The sequence below is a fragment of the Leopardus geoffroyi genome, chromosome B2 (assembly GCF_018350155.1).
Source record: "Leopardus geoffroyi isolate Oge1 chromosome B2, O.geoffroyi_Oge1_pat1.0, whole genome shotgun sequence".
Lineage (NCBI taxonomy): Eukaryota > Metazoa > Chordata > Mammalia > Carnivora > Felidae > Leopardus > Leopardus geoffroyi.
In genome coordinates, this window is record NC_059332.1 from 37,895,522 (window position 1) to 37,910,867 (window position 15,346).

Sequence of the window (15,346 nt, forward strand, 5' to 3'; positions counted from 1 at the left end):
ATCTTAGTTCAGATTCCCTTGTTTATTTGTTTTTTGTCCATCTCCCCAATTAGAATGTAAGTTCTTTTAAAAAAAATTTTTTTTTAATGTTTATTTATTTTTCAGAGAAAGAGAGACAGAGTGTGAGCAGGGGAGGGACAGAGAGAGAGGGAGACACAGAATCTGAAGCAGGCTCCAGGCTCTGAGCTGTCAGCACAGAGACAGATGCGGGGCTCAAACTCATGAACCACAAGATCAGGACTTGAGCCCAAGATGGACTCCCAACTGACTGAGCCACTCAGGCACCCCTAGAATGAGACGATTGGCACTTTCTCTGTCTTGGTCACCTCTGAGTCACCAGAACTTAGCACAGTGGATGGTAGGTACATCCTTGTTAAAAGAATGACCAGATGGATGAGTCATGTTTACATTTAAGGAATTACAAGGGGAATATTTCTGCCTATACATATATTTTAAAAGTTTATTTATTTTGAAACAGAGAGGGGAAGGGGCAGAGAGAGAGGGAGAGAGAGAATTCTGTGCTGTCAGTGCAGAGCCCACGGGGCTTGATCTCAGGATCTCACGAACCTTGAGATCATGACCTGAGCCAAAATCAAGAGTCAGACGCTTAGCAGACTGAGTCACCCACGTACCTGAGTCACCCATGCACCCCTTGCCTGTATTTTAAACATACACCCATTGCATTACTTATTCAATCATCTGTTTCTATTTGTTTCTATTTCTATCAATTGTTTTTTCTCCTACAAACCATGTTTTCCTGCTTCTTTGCATCCTTGGTAACTTCTACTGGGTGCCCCTTCTATATTGTTAGGTGTTAGATTCTTTTTTTATTCCTTTAAATGTTTTTGAGCTCTGTTTGGAAACTCACTGAAAGCAGTTTGACTCTTTTGATGCTTACTTTTTAGATTTTGTTAGGCGGGACCGAAATAGCTTTGATCTCTGGCTAATTTGGTGCCACTTCCAAATGTATGCCACACATAAATACCTTATGTGTTTTCTGTTCAGTGACTTTTTTTGTGAGAAGGTTTCTCCACTGTGGCTGTTGGGAGTACTCCCAACCCTGTGTTATTTCTGGAAAATTTTCTACTAGCTCCTTTCTGGTGGTTCTTTCTCCAGCCTTGAGTGATTTCCTCACCCACGTGCCTCGCCCAGCAGTTGGCTGAAGACTTGAGAGAACCCTCTGGAGATCTCCTCAGTGTGTCCGCACTCTCTGTCTGCAGCTCACTCACCTCTTGTACTTGGTCTTGCCAATGGAAGCCCCCTTGGCCTCCCTGGACTATAGGCTCCAATTCCTTAACTAGGGAAACCACTGGGCGCCACCTGGTGCCCGCTTCCAGGACTGCAGCCTAAGTACTGTGAGGAGCTGTAAGTTGGGGCAATCATAGGGCTCACCTCACTTGTTTCCCTTCTCTTGGAGGTTAGTGTCCTGTACTGCCTTTTCCCAGTGTTTTATTGTCTTATACATTTTGTCTAATTTTCACTTATTTAAAGCAGGAGGGTAAATCATGTCCCTGTTGCTCTATCATGGCCGTAAGTGGTGGTCCTACTTTTTCATATACAGTGTTCTCTCAAGTGCCCTTTCAGTAGGCAGCGTGGATGGAAACAGTGAACTCTGAGAAATTCTGCATCTAGTCATATACCATCTCTGGGTTTCAATATCTGTATCTGTTAGCTGTGGCTACAGTTAATGCTTCATGACAAATCACCCCAAGGCTTAGTGGCTTATGACAACAAACATTTATTCTTATGATTTTGGGTCTTTGGATCAGCCAGGGTTCAGCTGGTCTGGGCTGGACTTGATGGGACGGCACTGCTCCAGACTACAGGTTCACTGGCCTTGGCTCCAGGCTGTAGGCTGGGCTCAGATCTGCTCTCTGTATGTTCTGGGATCTAGGCTGAAGGGGCACACCTATCCAGGGCATGTTCTTCTCAAGGCAGATCCCTGGAGTGTGAGAGGAGAGCCCGAGCATGCACGCTCATGTCAAGCCTCCGCTTGTATCACGTCTGCTAACATCCCATTGACCAAGGCAAGTCACAGAGCCAAGCCCAAATTTAAGGGGTAGAAAAGAATACCCTGCCGCCATGAGGCTGTGGCAAAGCTTTGGATGTATAATTCTATTTCAGGGGGCAAAGTCTTAAGACTGGTTATTCAATCTACCACAGTTTCTGTATCTGCTTCCTAAAAATCCCTTGTAGCAGGATCTGAGCAAGCCACATTCTAAACTGTCCTCCTAACATCTCCTGTCAAGTGAATAGCAGAGCAAATTGAATTCTAGTAGGGACTGGGCTGGAGTCACCGGCCAGGCTGCTTTCCAGAAGATGTTTTGGAAAGCTCTACAGTTTGGCCTGGAGTGAACTCCCATGCCCCACTGAGCTCAGGATTGCTGGAGAGTCTTTTCAGAGCATTGCATCCATTTCTCCCATTTTAAAGGCCAGTGAACTTTGTGGAAGATGCACTGTGGTCAAGCATGCGTCCACATCAAAGGCCCAGCTTCCATTGGGAAGGGACATTTGGGGGGGGGTGTCCCTCTCCAGTTGCTGTACACACTTGGTATACGGCTCTCTTGGCAAGACACCATGGCCCAGCTGTCTGTTTTTCTCTCTTCTTCATTTCCTCTCCTGCCTTCAGTGATTGCTGCAGGAGGCGGGTTCACACCCTGCATGGGCCCACACCACACATCTCTGTCAATAAGGCCTTTGGATCCAGGAGATAAGTTCTCAGCAGGAGATCTAAAGTCAATAGACTCTAACCAGCTCTAGAGGGCTGAGGGCACTAAGGTGTGCCAGGTACACTGAGGCTGTCTCCAAAGACTCTGGCCAACTCCATGCTGCCTCAGGGCTCTTGAGACTGGGTGTCTGTGTTACACGTGTGCCCTGGGCACTCGGGGAGGCTTCTAGGATCTGGCTGTAAGGGCTCTGTTTTGGTCTTCCTGGGTCCTACAGACTTTATTGAGGACTTACTATGTGCCGCAGGACTGTAAGGGCCAGGGAGGCTGGACCCTGCCCGATGGGCCTCAGTCACAGAGCCAGAGTAAAGGCATGGGCCAGATGCCAGCCCAAGAAGTCTGGGTTCTGTCTCTGCCACTCATTAACTGAAAGGGTATTTTACTCAATGCCAACTTGTGCTGGGGACATAGTGATGAGCAAGACATGTAGGTCCTTGTTGTCATGGAGCTTTTAGTCTTGGGGGAGGGGTTGCAGGCCATAAAAAAATAAGCAAATAAAGAAAGATGATATGTCAGGCGGTGATGAGGAAAATAAAACAGAGAAATGGGATAGAGAGCAACTAGGGGGTGGCTCTAGTTGGGCGGTCAGGGAAAGCCCCCGAGGAGGGGACATTTGCCACTAACAAGCCCTCAGAAGCCAGCCCCTCCCCTTTGCTTCAGGGTTTCTAATATTATCAGTGAGGGTGTGGATTGGAGGGGCTGTATGGCCTGCCTGGCTTTGAAATGGGACCATCTACCTTCTCTCAAATGATCCTTTTACCCAGTCCTGGGCAGGGGGGACAGCAAGCCAATTCAATGTATTTTCTCTCTGCTCTCTTTCCAGGGCGGCAGGCCCTGTATTCATAGGACAGAGATAGCAGGAATGGTAGACAAACACTTTTACTCAGCTTCATTTCAGATGTCCATCCTCTCCCCACTCCATACCTCTCCCCGCCTACTGCTGGCTTGGGACCTTGCTGCCCTTGCCCTCTGAGGGCCTCCTGAGGGCTGGCCCACCCTCCCCTGGGTCTGTATCATGCAGCCAGGCCCCAGAGTGCTGCAAGGGCTCACTGAGGCAAGCTCCTGGCAGCTCTGTTTTCCTGGTGGGAGCGGGGAGTTTGGGCCCAAGTCATGCAGAGCCCCAAGAGGCTGGGTGAGGGTGTGAGGCCCAAGGTGCCCACACTGCGCCTCTCAAGCTCTCTGCAGAGCTCCTGGGAGCCATCCACAGCTCCTAGGGTGCAACGATGTCCTTGGACCCTGCAGGGTGGGTGACTCTTTAGAAATACGGCTGATTCAGGCACTGCCTATGGATCATCTGGGCCATGAGGGTGATGGCATAAGGTTTGGTTTGGGAGATCAGGACTGGCCATCAAGATGCTTTGCACTCCACTGCTTTGTCTTTGGCTCCAACGTCCTGCCTGGCTTGCCCCAGCCATTCCTGGGCTCCTAAACCAGGGGGTAGGGCAGAGAGCAGGCTGGTAGGTAGCTAAAAGTAACAGATGATCATTTCTCCCGTATTCTACCAGCATGAGCCTCCCCTGCCACTGCATTATGATGGTACTATTTCATAATCTCCAAGGTTTAAAATCGGCCACTACAAGAGTGAGCAGAAGCCCTTATATAACCACTAGCACCCCAGCATTGCCTGGTCCGGCCAACAGCCCCAGTACCCACAGCAAGGATGGTGCCAGAAGCCCTGGCCCCAGCCTCACTGGCAGCCTCCAGGACACCATCCTTAAGGAAACACAGCCCCCTCTATGGGAACCCAAATCACTAGTTGCTCCCAGCAGCCCACAGATCACATCTGAAGCCAGGGCGAGTGAGAAGAGATGCCTTCCTTCATCTGTACTCCATTCTTCCTGCCACAGTGCACGGCCAGATGCTTACTGGAAACCTGAAAGGAGACAGGATGTCTTGGTTAGGCTGTGCGTGGGGGCACTGATTTGTCCCTGACTGAAGCGCATGGGGAGGCGGCGGCGGGCCACTCCCCTTGGGTCTCAGTGCCCGGACTCCTGGGGGTTGCATTTATTCCCCCAGCAATGAAGGACGCAGCCTCCTCTGCCGTCTCCCTGAGCCAGGACCAACAGTCATTGTCCAGCCCCACTGACATCCCTACCAAATTCTCCAAGAGATTCTCTTTTTGGTCCTTCTATTCATTATATTCCTCCTGACCACCATGGCCCATCCTGTCACCTCCCATGGCTGGACAGGGAGGGAGAAGGGCCCCTGAGGACTAGCCAGCATGGTCCCCAACCTGTGGTGCGACTGGGCAAATCGTGTTGGTTCTCTGGGCCTTACTTTCCAAATACCCAGGTGGACGGAGCAGATGAGGTATCTGGTAGAAGAAAGGTGGCTGGCAGGGCTCCTTGCTTCTCCGAGCGTGCTCCGTGGATCAGCAGCATTGGCATCTCCAGGGAGCTTGTCAAGAAGTGCCGAATCTAAGACCCTACCCAGACTTCCAGGACCAGAATCTGCACTTTAACAAAACCCCTAGATTTACTGGCACATTAACGTGTGAGAAGAAATGGTATGAGTGACGTAGTTAATTTGCTTGAAGTCTGGCTCTCATAATTAGAGCAGAAGGGCTTGGGAACACTGTTTAAGACACCTGCAGGGGGCAGAGAGATTGAGGAGTGGGGTGGCCGCGGCCATCTGCGTGTGGGCACAGGGACCTGGCAGCGGGTGGGGAGTGTGGGCATGGTCTACCTGACGTCGCTGAGGGAGAACCAGTAAATCTCTGTGCTGCACTGAATGTGGGAGGTGGCAGCGAGGGAGAGGTTGAAAACGATTCAAGGCTACGAGCCCTTGGTCCTTCAGATCTAACTCTGAGTGCAAGACCCCAGGCTGTTTAATTAAGTGAAGATGGTCCTTACTTTTCAGACATTCCTAGCTGTTCTAGATGAATCTTAGAGCGGGAAGGAAGGACACCAGGCACACCGGTGCATGTGAAGGGGATGTGTTCCAGTCACTCTGGACCCACGGTTCCCAGCTCTGCTGAGCACTGGAAACCCCTGGGGGTGGGGGGACCTTTAGAAATCCCAGGCCACTCCCAGGACAGATTAAATCAGAATCTCATGGTGGTGGTAGGGGACCAGGTGACACCAATGAAGAGCCAGGGCTGAAACCCACTGCTTTGTGGGCTCTCTGTTCCAAGGACGGTGAGGGCAGGTCCTGGGGACCAGCAGGCATGGGGCCGCTGAGCATGTCGTGGCTCTGGTGTTTCCCCTGCACCGCTGATGCGCAGCCTGGGCCAGGATGGGTTAGCACTGCCAGTGGTGAGGAGCAGAGGGTCTGAGCTGGCTCCCGCCCTGGACTGTCACTGCATCCCACATACGCTTGCCTGCAGTGGTGACTGGGGCAGGGGCGGGGCTGAGAAGGAGTGCCACAGAGCAGGGCTGAGTGCCCCACAGACCCAGACCTCAACCCCACAGAAAAGGTGCCATTTCTTTACTTGACGAACCCCAGTGAAGCAATGGAGCTGTCCGTCTGTACTGGGGTTTTGAGACAGTAGGTTCCCAGACTGGAGGGTACGGCTACAGAGAAACCATTGAAAGGAAATCACTCCTCACCCTGTTGGGCCAGTTTCCACCAGAGGCCAGTTTCCCCGCTAACAGCTCCCTGGCGCTTGGCTGTTTATGAGGGACTTTTATGGACATTATCTCAGGAGAGGCTGGCCACCTTGACGAAGGGGGAATCTGAACGTGGCAGATGTGTGAAGGCGGAGGCAGTGACCTGCCTAAGGCCCACAGCGCTGAGTCAAGGAGCCCCACGTTTAGGCCTCCTCCCTCCCAGTTCTGGGGCCTTTCCATTTTCCTGGGATGGATCCTGCCCGGTGGGGAGCTGGAGGGTTTCTCGCAGTGGGGATGGCGGAGTCCAGGCTGGCAGGGGCCTCTGAGGCACTCCGCAGAGGCTCCGCCTGGCCCCGGCTGGAGAAGAGGGCAAGGGGGTCACACCAAGGTTCCTGTCCAGATGGAAACACTTCCAAACTCAGGGATTAAGGAAGGTTTTATTAAAAAGCACTCTAGAAAGGGGTTAACCTCATTTTCTCAGATTTTAAAGCCATCCTTGGCAGTTGGAAACAGCAGATTTGACACCGTGGATGACGAACGCCCCATACGGGGGATATATACCTGTCCACACGTGCCCCTGGCAGGGATTTAAACGTTCCACAGCTTTTCCATGAATCCTAAATCAACTAGATTCATCCTGGCCCTTGGTGAAGTGTGTGAGGCGGCGGGCGAGGCTTACGTTAAATCACCCTCTCTGGGCTCCTGCTCTTAGGCTGATAGTCACAAATTCCCCATAATGAGCACTCCTGAAGAAGCCCAGACAGACAGCGCCACTAAATTAAGAGCAGAGGGAGCCCAGGGCAGGGGAGAGGGAAGTGTTTGCTTTGGCTGGGGAAGGTGCCTGGGGCCCGGCCTGCATGTTTGCCTGACAGGGAGGCCTGATAAGTGGGCTGTGTGGAAAGTGCTGCGTGGTGGGGCCTGGCCATCTGCCGCACGTTGGGGGAGGCCGCACCTGCTGGCCCTCTGGCCCTGACCTGGTGGAACCCTTGTCACCCTTCTTCAGCTTCCTTTGCAGCCACACAACCACTAAGAACCCAAGATTATTTTTTCTCCCCTTGAGAATAAAAATTGAACCCTTGAACTTTTGTTTTGATGAATTACTTCCAGGCTGCTATTTGTTTGGAGAACAAAGCTCCCAGCTGCAGGGTGGGTAGAGGCCAAGAGACAAACACCCGACCGACCACAGAGTGACTTTTCAAGACAGCATGGCCAACTGGAGACAGCACAGAAAAGCTGGGTTATCCCAGCTCTGCCATTTGTTAGCTGGGCAAGTTATTCAGCCTCTGTGTGCCTCAGTTTCCCCTCCTGTCAAAAGGGGGATCAGACTCTTGGCTCTGTACACTCGCAGCACCCCATCTTTCAGTACAGTTTTCTGTACCATCTGGGCAATGGCATTAGCAGGAGGACGCCATCTTGACATAGACCTTGGGTTTATGCCTCTTCTTGTCAGAGAGGGTTGGAAATAGTGTCTTTATGTGGGCAAAACCTGGGTAAACACAACCGAACAATGTTGCTGACATGTAGACTTCTTAAAGGGATGGATGATGGCTGATTTCAATGCATTTGTTCCAGGGGAGGGTTTCTTCCTCCACATATGTTCTGGACGCCATGCCCTCTCATTCCTCCAAGAGTTTCCCCTGCAGGCTTGGCCCTCTTTTCCCTACCATCAGCCTCCTTTATTCTCCCGGACCATTCCTCTCAGCACGTACGTGCGTCTTCACAACCACTGCCTCCCTTCAGCCCCAGCCTCCCGACTGCCCCTCCTCCCAGCCAAGCCCTTGGGTCAGCTGTCCCCACTCACTATCTCTACTTTTGCTCCTTCTTTTCTTTCCTCAACCACCGCAATGGCCCCTTTATTCTCCCAGGTCCCCGTCCACAGGGCACTTGTCCAGGGCCATCATGACATGCAAAGTGGCCACCAGGCAGCATCCCATTCTTGCTTAGCCTTCCAGCAGCCCTGGGCTCTACCACCCCTCTCCCCTGGACCACGTTCCCCTGCAGGCCTGCCTGAGGCCACACTCGCTCCCCTGCTGTCTCTTCTCTCGCCCTGGCTGAGCCTTCTCAGTAGCTTTGGTGAGATCTTCCTGCTTACCCCCAAATGTCAGAGTGCCCCAAGGGTCTGTGTCAGCGATTAGAATAACCCTATTTACTCTCCTCGACAGGGATTCCACCCGGTGCATTCAGACCTTGCCGCTGAGCTCCAGACTCGTGTTCAGGGGCCTACTTATCTCCTCTGAGATCTCAAAGGGCTACTGAAACTTGAATGGGCCAGCCGGAAATCTGAATTCCCCTAGCAACTTCCCTCTGGTGTCCACTCCACCCTGCCTTCCTGCTGATGGCATCCCCATCCTGTTATCTGCTCAGAACAGGTGCCCATGAGCCCTTCTGGCTCTCTTTGCCCTCACGACTCACGTCCGATCTGCCACTAGGTCCAGGCTACCCTCACCCCTTGCCTGGACCTCCCCAGGAGCCAGATGACTGTGCTAATCCCGGACCTCTACAACCTCTGCTGTGTACAACGGCCAGAGTCAGCTTGCCAAAGTTTCGGTCAGACCACATCGCACCATGGCTTAAATTCTTCAGTGAGTTTCCCACTACATCAGGAATAGAAGCCAAGCCCCTTACCCTCGCCCACAAGGCCTGTTCATTTGGCTCCTGTTCTCGAGCTGAGCCCTTAAGTGACTCTGGCCTCCTTCCCACCCTGTGACCAAGCAAAGCTCCCTCCAGGGCTGTTCACTTTCTACTCCTTCCGCTTGGAATGCTTGCTCACAGGACACTGCATGGACACTCCATTCTCACTATTCAGCTACTAGTTCAAGGTTCCCCTCCCCCGGGAGCCCCCGCCCCCGCCCCAGTTAATGGCAGTCTTCCCTGTGGCTCTCTACCACATTATAGATTTTAGCTATTTCATAGCGCTTACCAGCACCTCAAATGGTCTCTATTTGTGGGTGTGTTCTCTGTCTCTCCCCCACCTCCAGAACGCCATGGAAGGCCATCCTTTACTTGGGATGTTCCATCCCCGTGTGCAGAACCCCTAGTGTCTCAGCTGCAGACAGTTGGCCATGAAACTGACTGTGGGCTTCTTGCAGCAGGTGTCAGTCATTATAGGATCTGAGTCTGCCATTTCATCCGCCAAGGCGTTGACATGGGAAATGGGAAAGCAACACTCAACCTGCCCGGTAGCCTTTGGCTTACTGGAACGAGGTTAAATGCGAGGGGCCAGCGTAAGGGGTCTTGGGTCTTATCGCTGTGGGTCTCTGGGGGAGAAGGAGGCAGGAGAAGAGAAGGCCTGTCCATAGCAGGGGGCAGCTTCCAGGAGGAAGATGGGGGAGGTGGGTGACAAAGGCCAGGAAGGGCCTTCTCTGCTTCTTCCTGTTGTCTGGAACACCACAAGTATTCCTTCTGTAACTGTTAAAGGGGGCCTCAGGCCTGAGCTTTCAAGTGGTGTTTACGTCTACAACTCATTGGCAAGAACCATGCTCCAATAGGAGAGTGATATTTCTAGCTAGGAATTCAAGTTACCAAACCATCACTCAGCCCCTTCCCGTATGGAGAAGGCTGGACAAAGGAGAGATGGCTTTGGGGACACAGAACAAAGGGAGCTGGAGATCCAGAGGAGGGAGGGAAGCTTTGCCAAGCAAGGCGAGAGCACCTGGGCCCGGCACCCCCTTGGGTCTGTCTTGGTGTTCGTGATGCTGTCTTCTGGAGCTTTTTTCCAGGAGGAAGCAGAGGCCAGGCACATGTGAAGGGACCACAGGTTCAGTCCTGTGGTTTCAGGAATATACAGGAAGCTCACTTCTCACTCTGGCCTTCCCCCTTACCTCCCTCAAGGGTTGGTGAGCAGAGCTGGGTGACCTGTGATCCTGGAGGAGGAGGAAGGTGTACTTACATTTCTTCTGCAGAATGCTCTGTCTGGCCTTGATGAATGCCAGGATGTCAGAGTCAGTCTGGCTGTCCCCAGTGAGAGGGATAGATGATGCTGGCTTCTCAGGGATGCTGAGGACAAGCACATGTCACACATCACTGTACCTTACATTTGAACTCCATGCTTACCTTTCCAAAGTGCTTTCCATGTTCGGTAACCGGATCTCACCCAGGAGTCTGCCTGGCAGTCTGCCTCCTGACCTCTCCACCCAGTCTGTGCAGGAACCACAGTGACCCTTTCATCATATCCTCCTCCTCTGGCTTAACCCTGTTGGTGGATTCTCTTCACTCTCAGAGTGAAAATCAGACTGTCTTCATGTGTGATCTGGGCCCTGGGCTACTACTCCGCTCCAGCCGCCCTGCCCTTCTTTCTTTAAAAAAAAAAAAAATTTTTTTAATGTTTGTTTGAGAAGAGGGAGAGACACAGTGCAAATGGGGGAGGGGTAGAGAGAGAGGGAGACACAGAACATGAAGCAGGCTCCAGGCTCTGAGCTGTCAGCACAGCCCAACGCGGGGCTCAAACTCACAAACAGTGAGATCGTGACCCGAGCCAAAGTCAGATGCTTAACTGACTAAGCCACCCAGGCGCCTCAGCCCTGCCCTTCTTTCTGTTATTCTCTCTCTCTCTTTTTTTTAATATGAAATTTATTGTCAAATTGGTTTCCATACAACACCCAGTGCTCATCCCAACAGGTGCCCTCCTCAATGCCCATCACCCACCCTCCCCTCCCTTCCACCCCCCCCATCAACCCTCAGTTTATTCTCAGTTTTTAAGAGTCTCTTAATGGTTTGCCTCCCTCCCTCTCTAACTTTTTTTTTCCCCTTCCCCTCCCCCCATGGTCTTCTGTTAAGTTTCTCAGGATCCACATAAGAGTGAAAACTTACAGTATCTTTCTCTGTATGACTTATTTCACTTAGCATCACACTCTCCAGTTCCATCCACGTTGCTACAAAGGGCCATATTTCGTTCTTTCTCATTGCCATGTAGTACTCCATTGTGTATATAAACCACAATTTCTTTATCCATTCATCAGTTGATGGACATTTAGGCTCTTTCCATAATTTGGCTATTGTTGAGAGTGCTGCTATAAACATTGGGGTACAAGTGCCCCTATTCATCAGCACTCCTGTATCCCTTGGGTAAATTCCTAGCAGTGCTATTGCTGGGTCATAGGGTAGATCTATTTTTAATTTTTTGAAGAACCTCCACACTGTTTTCCAGAGCGGCTGTACCAGTGTTATTCTCTTACTCAATGGCTTTGCTTTGGCTGTCTCCTTTCCCCAGCCTGCTCTCCCCCTGAGACCTTTGCATGGTTGAATACACTTTGTCTCTGCATCTTCCCCATCTCTGGTGCATCCCCTGCCCCTCGCCTTCCCTAAACCAAGCCCATTCCACGTGAGGTGTCACTGTCTCCTTCAGCACCCAACTTAGATGGCACATCCTTTAGGACGTCTACCCAGTGAATCCTTACCCCCCCACCATGGCTTAGCTAGTTCCTGGGGCAGATAAGTATTCTCTCTTCTCTCTGTAAAAACAGTTAGCTGAGTAAGTTGCCATGGCTGAAAAAAAATACTACATTTCCCAGCCTCCTTTGCTGCTATGTGTGGTCAGGTGACCAGGTCCCAGCCAATGAGATTTATAAGAAGTGTGGGACTTCCAAAAAAATCCTTTTGAAAAAGTAAGAATGTATGTGCCTTTCTCCCTCCTCTTTTTCCATTTAATAACCAGCCTGCCCCCACAAGAAAATTCTAAGCAGCGCCCTCCTGGCTTGCAAGCCTCATCCTCATACAGCAGGTGATAGTATCCACTCTGTCAGAAGCCAGTGAGGACTGTCCACAATAAAGGGCTGTTCCCCATCACAAGTAGTTGTGTTGGCATCCAGCTGCAGTCAGTGACAAGGGCTCCCGTGGGGCTGCACGGAGCTGTTCCTTCTGTCTGGGCTCGGGGAGGGGCATGGCTGGATCTCACCCCTTAGACTGCTTGGGGGGAGAGTAGGGTCTGCCAGGTGAAGAAGGGTGCTCAGGTGTTCTAGTCAGAAGGCATAAAGGGCACTGCTGAGGAGAGGCCTTGACAGCTTTGTCCGGTCTGGAGTGAACGGCTCACAGGGCCGAGGCTAGCTAGGCTTGTCAACTCTCTGCGCTTCTCAGCCTGGGGACCCTGTGGCAGGGCTATGTTGGAATGGCCAGTGGGCTGGCTCTTCTTTCCTTTAATGGCCCTGGGTATATCTATTTACACAGACACTTGGAGCAATTCTGCTCGCGCAGGGCAGCAGAGGCCCCTGGGAGAAAACTTCTCTGCCTTGGGACTCGGTATCTGTGAGAGACTCCAGGGTATTCCTGGGGTGTCAGGGTGGAGGCCAGCCCTGGGCTGTGTCTGTGCAGCCACTGGACACGGGGCTCCTCAGGATGTGGGAGAAGAGCACTGGCAATTTTGACCCATTCCACTCATGGCAGGGGCTGTCACAGGCATCAGAGGGAGACGACAGACCTGTCTTCCAGGGAGGCGCTGGTGCTGCTGGGCTCCCGGCTGTGCGGAATGGGACAAGGCGAGGGCAAGATTTTCCTGGCGTTCACATCACTGCAAAAGGAAAATGACAAAAGGAAGAGGTATGAGAGGAGGTTTCCAGAAGAGAAATTTAGGTTTGTATTTAGGAGCCATAGGGACTGAATGTTTGTGTCCCCCGAATCCATACGTTGAAGCCCAAGCACCCAATGTGATGGTATTTGGAGGTGACGCCTTTGGGAGGTAATGAGGTTTTGAGGAGGTCCTGAGGGTGGGGCCCCCATGATGGTACTGGTACCCTCACAAGAAGAGGAAGAGAGATCACAGCTCCCTCTCTCTCTCTCTACCATGTGAGGACACGGCGAGAACATGGCCATCTGCAAGCCAGCAAGAGGGTCCTTACCAGCCACAGAAAACCCTAGTCGGGGTAGTGTGACGAGATAACAGGGATTTGTTTCTCACAGTTCTGGAGGCTGGGAGTCTGGGATCAGGGTGCGGCATGGTCAAGTTCTCATGAGGGTCCTCTTCTGGCAGGCTGCCAAATTCTCATTGTGTGCTCACAGGACAGAAAAAGAGTGAGCTAGCTCTCTGGCCTCTTCTTACGAAGGCACTAATCCCATCAACGAGGGCTCTACCCTTGTGACTTAAAGAGGCACCTCCATATACCATCGTATCTGGGATTAGGTTTCAACATATGAATTTTTGGAGGATGCATTCAGTTTATAACATTCTGTCCTTGCCCCCCATCCCTTCACCCCCAACAAATTCACGTCCTTCTCACACGTGAAACACGTTCCCTCCATCCCAGCAGCCCCCAAAGGCTTAACTCATCCTGGTATCAACTCTAAAGTCCAAAGTCTCATGTAAATCAGAGACGGGTGAGACTGGAAGTTGAATCACCCTGAGGTGGAATTTCTCACTGGCTGTGAACATGTGAGAGCAGACAAGTTATGTGTTTCCAAAATACAGTGGTGGACAGGCATAGATTAGACATTCCCATTCCACAAGGGAGAGAGAGGGAGGGAGGGAGGGAGGGAGGGAGGGAGGGAGGGAGAAAAGAAGGGAGGAAGGAAGGAAGGAAGGAAGGAAGGAAGGAAGGAAGGAAGGGGTGATGGGTCCCAGGCAAGTTTGAAACCTAGCAATGCAAACTCTGTGAGAACTTAAGGCTTGAGAATAATCCTCTCGGGTCCAATGTTCTGCCTTCTGGATTCACTGGGGTGACAGTCCCGTCTTCTGGACCCACTGGGTAAAGGTCCTGCTGGGCTCTGCTGGGCAGGGGTCGTGCCCTCATGGTTCTGCTGGGAGGCCCTGCCCCCACAGCTTTTGAGTGGGCAGTGCCCACTCCTGCTTTTGAAATGGAAGAGGCAGCCAGGATGCTCTCTCAATTGCCTTCAGGGTCACTCTTCCCTTAACTTGGAAGAATAGTGCACATTCGTAGCAGAAGACCTGTGCCATTTAATCCTCTCAATTGTCTCATTATCTTCATTATATAGATGAGGAAACGGAAGCTTAGGGAGGTTAAAGAAATTCTCAAAGTTACCGGCTGGCTAGTGGCAGAATACGAATCTAACCCATGACTCTGTGAGGCATTAGAATCCGTTTCTGAGCCATGATCCTTTATTAACTGGACCCGGCTCTGTGGGGTTCTGAGGAAGCACATGCTGGGGATGCATGGCTCACTCCTGGCCACACCGACTGAACAGCCCCTGGTTCCAAATGATAAGTCAGACCCAACAGGTGTCTGACCCACTCAGGCAGGTGCGGTTTGGCCCATTTAACTAGCTTGCCTAATGTGCGCACCTTGCCTTGGATTCCTGGTTGCAAACAGCCGAACCCAACAGTGCTCCTTGGGAGGTGAAGAGGCTGGCCACCAAAGCTGTCCCAAGATGCCAGTGGCATGATGGGATTCTCTCCCTGGTCTGGGATGGTCCTGCATAGACACCATATCCAACCTGGGAGAGGCCTCAAAATTCCTCTGGCTGGAACTCTCCTTTACAGATGGGGGCACTCGGGCTGAGAGGCGGGCTAGGGTTAGACAGGGCCACTGGCTTTGCCTAGCCTGCACCATCAGTCCGAGGCACTCCACAGGCCCTGCAACCTGCTGCCCCACCCATGGGTACAGCCCCTTCCTCAGCTCCGACCTTCAGCCCTCTCCCATCTCAGTCCTCCCTGGGCCCGCCTCCACAGGTTCGAGACTGGGGGTCAAACAAACAGGAAAGGAAATCAGAGCCTGGGAATCCCTCCCACCCCCATGCCTACTTCCCTGCATCCCAGACTGCACTGGGCGGTGGGGAGAGACGGGGATCTGTGCTGTCTGGTCAGAGAAACTGTAGAGCCAGAGGCAGCCATGAGGTGGCAGAGGCTCTGCATGCTTTTCTTTGGAGAAAGTGGCCAATGATCCGGGCTCCTTCTGAACGGTTCCTGGTGCAGGCCTCCGGAAGGGGAGAGAGGGCTTTCCGTTTCGTAGGTGCTTCGACTACACCAGGTCAAAGTCAGTTTGGAAATTGTAGCCAGTCTTGCCAGATCAAGTCACTGGCACTCAAATGGCTCATTAACTCAATGGATTCCCAATGGATTCCCAGTAGATCCTTGCTTAGGATTCCAGGGAACATCCAGGTACAAACTGTTGAGGGCTGGTAGCATGT

The 15,346-nt window shown here is 52.1% G+C and overlaps 1 protein-coding gene across 3 annotated transcripts in view; it reads right to left on the bottom strand.

Moving 5' to 3' along the window:
• Nucleotides 1-1,718: 1,718 nt before the first annotated feature.
• The window catches only part of KIF6 (kinesin family member 6), a 392,154-nt gene continuing 378,526 nt past the window's right edge, over nt 1,719-15,346 (bottom strand). For all 3 annotated transcript variants that reach the window (XM_045498079.1, XM_045498078.1, XM_045498080.1), the window contains 3 exons: nt 12,687-12,776; nt 10,164-10,270; nt 1,719-4,599 (listed from right to left, as the gene is read on the bottom strand). In XM_045498079.1, the coding sequence (XP_045354035.1) occupies nt 4,589-4,599; nt 10,164-10,270; nt 12,687-12,776 (208 nt within the window). In that variant the 3' untranslated portion in view covers nt 1,719-4,588. The remainder of the gene's footprint in view (nt 4,600-10,163; nt 10,271-12,686; nt 12,777-15,346) is intronic.